Source organism: Anarhichas minor, unplaced genomic scaffold (genome assembly GCF_050575085.1).
Source record: "Anarhichas minor isolate MPS153535 unplaced genomic scaffold, ASM5057508v1 ptg000040l, whole genome shotgun sequence".
NCBI classification, from domain to species: Eukaryota; Metazoa; Chordata; class Actinopteri; order Perciformes; family Anarhichadidae; genus Anarhichas; species Anarhichas minor.
In genome coordinates, this window is record NW_027466486.1 from 6818558 (window position 1) to 6824791 (window position 6234).

Sequence of the window (6234 nt, forward strand, 5' to 3'; positions counted from 1 at the left end):
CCTTTACCAGCTGCAACATTAGTGCTAACACACTAATGCATCGCTAACTAGAATCCATTAAAAGATAATATATTATTCTGAAATGGGCCATTCGGCATAATGAGTATTCTTTGTTTTGACACTTTAAGTATATTTTGATGCTGATACCTTGTGCTTGTACTGAAGTAAGATTTTGAATGCACGACTGAGTGTTTTACTCTGTGGTATTATTACTGACTGACTGACTACTTCTTCCATCACTGAGCGATTTATCTCTGTAGTCATTTTGACCACAGTCTGTAGTATTGTACTGGTTGTAAAGCATACTTTTCCCCCATATAATCTATGGGGACACAAAATATGAACTAATCGAATTAAAGATGGATTACCGGCTAAGCAAAGTGGGCAATCATAGCACTGCAGCGTCCCTGAAAGCTTTTTTTTGTTTTGAAGCACGTCTCAAAAAGTCTTCAAATGCTTTTACATGCATCCAAATGATTGGAGGATACAACACACAAAACAACCAAAGCAAAGAGGCAAAAACGTATCCAGACGAAACCTGTCCAGTGTCATTGTAGTCTTCATCCTAGAAGAATGTGGAATTGCATTGTTGTGCTGACTTGTCATAGTTTAAAATGTCAGTTCATATCTCTATTTGTCAATTACTTCAATACCTTCATTTCTGTTCTTCAGGTTGTATTGCTGTCTCCAGCTGACAAGGTGAAAAGGTGTCAGCAGTGTGAGGGGGTTGCCTTCTCAAAATGTACAGTTTTTATAGTGTCATTTGAAACATATTCAAATGTCTCCTCTTCATACAGAGTGGAAAGTGGTGCTTCTGGCAGGTTTGTCAGGTAATTTGGCACACCCATGGACTCAATCAAAGCTCCTCTCTGGATGGTCTGGTTTGTGCAGCGCATACCGAGGATTTTTTCACTGTATCACACAAAAAATATCATCTGAGCGACTCGGTGCCTTCCCAGTCAACATGTCGTCTCTGTGTATGAAACAGTGATGTGCCTTTGTAAACACTCAACATACCTATAGCTTTTATTTCTCTTCCGTGTTAATAATTACTTTGGATGACTCACAATATGGCCTTCATTTTCATCTTTGATTAAGGTAATTCTCTCATAGTCTGACAGGGGGACACGTGGAAAAAATCATACTGAAGTTTTTAAATAATGCCATTATGAAGGATTTTCCTTTTTAAATTTTTATGTATAAAGTATGTATTCAAGACGGCTGAATTGTTTTTCTATAGAACATATTCTGTGGCTGTAGATGTGGAGTTTACAACTGAAGCGGACAGTGTTTCTGTTTCTGCAGCGGTCTTCAGGTACCTTTAGTACCAATTTAAAGTGAATTGTGAATTTTTGGAGAGTTGTAAAACATGAATCTTTTCACTGTGTTATACGTATACATATTTGTTTACAATTTTCCATTTCCCCCCTCAGTGTTTATACTGTGACAAAGTTGAGGATTACTCCCACACTTGAGAACAGTCAGGCAGCCAGTAAAAATATGCTGTACTTAAATTAAATTATCTTTTAATCTTATGTCTATAAAAAATGTGTTTTTTCTGTATCATAGCAGTTCATTTTTAATTGCATCATCTTGCACCCCCCTCCATGTTACTGATATACAGTTTACTGACACAGTTTGCCTTGTGCTCTCAGACACTTGGCCGCCATTTTATCATTTCAGGAACTTCATATTGTTTTCTCTTATAAATTACGGCTATATTCAAATTACATTTGAATGAAAGACCTGGCTTTTAAAGGAACATTATATCATGTAATATGCAATGTAGTATGCATTCATTGTTCAAATCACTTCTATGACAACAGGCATGTTTACAGCAGACATTTTGACTTGTCATGGCAGGAGAAGCACAGGTGTTACTAATAACATGAATGATGGCTCCGTTCTATTTAAGTGTCCCAGTAAGCCATGGCAGTGTGAAGCATGTACAATACTAGGACCCTGAAACTAATGGACTTAAATGGAGCCATCATCAATTATGTATTTACTGTGAGATTTTAAAATGTCTGCTGTGAAATGAAAAAGGCTGTGCAACCCTAAAATATGTTTTTGGTTCTGCTGTGAAATGAAAAAGGCTGTGTAACCCTAAAATATGTTTTTGGTTGTTCAAGTACAGTTTATTTTTTAGTCGATGCATAACCTCTTCACGTAGACCATGCTTAGCGAAAGAGTTACCTTGAGTCAACTCCCTTTCGCTGATGAGAAACACATTTTACACAGATAGCCTCCTTATTGACGTGCTCAAACTCTTCAGATTAACGTCTCATAATATATCCCCTATTATCATACTGCGCCTATCTCTTACCACACATCTGCTTCTGTTTATTACAAAGTGACAGTTCATGTTTAGAGGCTATTTTTCCTCAAGTAAAATAAGACTTCTTGACTAACGTTTTTTAAAAGGTGGATGTGTAGCTGTGTTGTAAGCAGATTTTGCAACAATGTACATTTGTACTCTTTAATCTTCATTCGTCCTGAACGGTTTTCCAGGTTTGGAGTAGGGCTCATGTGACATTACAGCAGCGCTGCAGCCAAGAACACTTCATGAGAATAGATGTGTGCATGTAGCGCAGAGAAAAGCTAACACGCTGCATGAAGGTGAGGGTAATGCAATGCTTAGTTTGACACAGAGAAGCACACCGTTGCTCCAGGCATTTACATTTACATTTTTCTCCAGTCCTGATGCAAAATGTCTGTCTTCTCGTTTTAAGTTAAATTGAAAAAGATGGATAATTATTTACTCTTGCACAGAGATTAGTGACATGATGAACCTTGACATCTCAGTTGCTCAAGGAGCCTAGAAGTTAAAATTTAACGGCCTGGGTGTCATGAACTGCTTGACTGTCTCCTCTGTGACTTGTTTGCGTTGCTCTTGGTGCTGTGTAATCATTGGCTGCAGTGTCTCAATCAAAAGCTTCTTCAGTTCTCCCGTTAGCAGAGCTCCACTGGTGTAATCCTGTAGAGGGAAGTTTGAAGGAATGGGAGGAGTGTGCAGAAAGGATGTTGAAGGGAGAATGCAGAGAGCAGAACGAGTGTCAACGTCGTAGAGAGATTAAGGAAAGCAAAACAAAGAAAAGAACGTGATTAGCAAAAGAAATAAAGTTTGGAAGGTATAATTTCTTTTCTCTGTCCTCCTCATCCTCACCTGTTTGATCTTCTCCAGCTGTTCATCATCCTCCAAGAAGAAGGTCAAGTACATGAAGGCGACGTCTACATCCGGGTTTCCACCGTACTTCCTGTGCTCCTCCACTGTGTCTTTTCCTCCCGAAAATGCATGTTTGTTGACCTGTGAGTAACGATAACACTGGTCAGTAAGCAATTATAGGCAATGTCAATTTGAATGAGCAATAACTAGTAAGAGCGGCACCTTGTTTTTGATCTGCTTGGGTGTGTCAGTGAGGAAGATGGAGGAGTTGGCGTCACTGGCGCTCATCTTGGTCTGCGCCCCCTGCAGGGCTGGGAAGAAGGTTGAGTGCAGCAGGGCTGGTTTGTGGTAGCCGATCCTCGGAGCCACATCACGAGTCATCCTGAAGTAGGGGTCCTGGATGAGCGAGAGGATAGATACAGACACATGTCATTGTGAGATGTGACACTATTGTGTTGTCATGGTTTACTGTAATGCTGTCCTGACCTGGTCTATGGCACAGGGGATGAGACATTGTATATCCTTTCTGCCTTTGAAGATCTGTGGGAAAGAGCTACTGAACGATGGGGCTGCCTGGATGGCTGGGAAGCTGATCTTGCCTAGAAAATAATAAACACCATTAAATAACCAACAAGGTATTCACACAATTACACTTCAGGGTCAGGAAATCATGTAACAAAACCACAAACACAGGATTACACCGACATGTTTTGTATATCAAAAGGAAAACGTTAGTAAATGTTTCAGCTGCTGGACTATGAAAGCAATCAAAGAATGATCCATCTTTTTTTAATCATTAAGTATGTCTTAGTCATCAGTTGTTTAAGATGCCTTACCGATGCAGTCGCTGTCTGTAAAGCCAAAGATGCCTTTGACCTGGTTGAATGTCACATGTTTCTGGATCTTCACCACATTTCTGTAGAATGCAGGGGATGCACTGCAGAAGGTGAAATGAAATGAACACATTTAAAAAACAAAACTCTGACTAGATTAAGAAATGATATGCAGTTATGTGAACAAATAATACATATGGCAGGGCTGCCATGTGGGAATATACGTTACCCCATGTAGTCGAGGTCAGAGAAGATGAAGGTTTTGTTCACATCGAAGCCACAGGCAATGATGTCCTTGGCATTTTCCACAGCGAAGCGGTGGCAATCTTCTAGTGTTAGATCCTTCCACAGGTACTTCTCATCATCAGTCAACTGGATCACCAGAGGAATGTCAAATACATCCTGCAACCATCTGAAACAAGGAAGTAAGTTTCGGTCTCAACTTGATACTTTGAGATGCTGCCTTCAATAGCTCTTTGGTATTAATAAACATTACAGAGGGAGAACTCACTTGGTGAAGATGAAGGGGATGAGGTGACCAACATGCATGGCCTCTGAGGACGGACCTCTGCCAGTGTAAAGGTAGAAGGACTTGTGCTTCTCATACCCATCCAGTACCTGATGCATATCTCTGCCAGGAACAGAGATCAGAGGAAAGTGATATATTGACATCTCATTCCCCCGTTAACTCTCACCGACAAATGCTTTACTTGGAATGAAAGGTCACAGAGGTTCAGAGTGGAGGATTTCATGTTGACGCCAAACAATAACTTGTGAAATTTCCATACACAAAAAGTAATGGATGAGGAAATTATGACACTGATGACATATTTTCAGTTCCTAAAATGCTGACCTGTGTGAGAAGAAAATTCCTCTTCTTAGAAAGCGATGAGGCTTCTGTCCCGAGACTTTTTCTATTCTGTCCACGAGCTCCTGGTCAATTTTACTGCTGCCAAACCTCACTAAGGAAACACATGACACAATGTGAGCTGTGTTGCTGTTGTATAGCATAAATCACACATGGGTGGAAATACATCACTGACATAAATGTTTATCAGAGTTACTATTATTACTAAATATATATTTGCCATAGAAATCCAGCTCTTTGTGTGCCGCTTGAATCTTACCTATGAGTTTGTCGTAGTCCACTCCCTTGGCGTTGTTGGTGGAGACGTTCCACGGGTCAACTGTGTCGTCATCATTAGCGCCAACTGTTGCTGGCCCGTTCTCGGGGGCCACAGATGTTTCTGAGGGCGGAGAGCCTGCTTTGTAGTCCTGACCCGTCAGCTGTTTGTAGTCTACTTTCAACTTTAGCAGCAACTGGACAGCAGCATCGACTTCAGCCTGAGGAACCCAAAACACTACTGTCAGATAAATCAGCTACAGCACAACAGAATCAAGGGGCAGTGTAAAAGATGTTCTCATTATATTTTGAAGGGTTAGTTCACCCAAAATACAAAGCTATGCAGATAGTTTTTGGCTTCAGCTCAAGATTTGTTCTATCCCCCTTATACAATGTAGGTGAATGGAATATCATGTGTAATAAACCAACACTGTTTTTACACATTGGATTACAACCACCTACTTTCTCTGCTTTAGCTGTTTTCAAGGCCCTGACTTCGTCTCCTTGTGATGCCAAACTCTCGTAGAGCTCCATTGGACTCTTGGCTCCTTCACAGTCTCCTTGACAGTCCGTCATCCTCTTTACACCGGCCAGGTAACTGAATAGTAATAAAGACGTTAAAAGGAATCAGCAAATATATAATATAACTGAAAGATACATGTTCTGTATAGCATCTATCTTAACTGCTTAAGCATTACTGTATCTCCTGCCACAGTAGTTGAACATCTTCCCATATGTGAACCACAGCTAACTTGATAAGCTACTGAGCTAGCTCATTGTCTACCTCTACATTTACCTCAAGCTTCCATATATCATAAATGATAAAAGCATTAAAATCACATTCGATAATAGAGGGACTAATGTTATTTATGATTAAATAAGTGACTAGCCGGCATACCGTATATTCTTCACACACAGCTGACAGCTCATACAACTTGCATCAGCCCGGTAGTGTTTCGGTCAAATACTTCCCCAGGCAAACACGCTTCTTCAAAGGTTCCGCGATTAATTAATTATTAATTAATTACTTTTTTTGATGCGTTAAATGCGCATTAGGTTTTATTTATTTTGTCAGCTTGCTTTCATACGAAACCCAGGCGTTAAACTAACTG

General features: G+C 40.2%; 1 protein-coding gene across 1 annotated transcript; it reads right to left on the reverse strand.

Moving 5' to 3' along the window:
* Positions 1-1509: 1509 nt before the first annotated feature.
* wars1 (tryptophanyl-tRNA synthetase 1) lies at positions 1510-6076 on the reverse strand. Its single transcript, XM_076108182.1, has 11 exons — positions 6021-6076; positions 5585-5720; positions 5127-5343; positions 4853-4961; positions 4511-4630; positions 4229-4411; positions 4003-4103; positions 3653-3765; positions 3389-3562; positions 3167-3307; positions 1510-2977 (listed from the first exon to the last, which is right to left on the reverse strand). Exons 1-11 carry the CDS (start codon positions 6050-6052, stop codon positions 2819-2821), a joined length of 1485 nt encoding a protein of 494 aa, XP_075964297.1. The 5' UTR covers positions 6053-6076; the 3' UTR covers positions 1510-2818.
* Between the last annotated feature and the right edge of the window lie 158 nt (positions 6077-6234).

Excerpts from the sequence above, each read along its gene's own strand:
- wars1 (XM_076108182.1), bottom strand. The coding sequence starts at position 6,052 with ATGAGCTGTCAGCTGTGTGTGAAGAATATACG. Across the intron at positions 4,104-4,228 it reads TCTGACCTCGACTACATGGG|TGCATCCCCTGCATTCTACA; the intron begins GTAACGTATATT and ends CACCTTCTGCAG. Across the intron at positions 3,766-4,002 it reads TACAGACAGCGACTGCATCG|GCAAGATCAGCTTCCCAGCC; the intron begins GTAAGGCATCTT and ends ATTATTTTCTAG.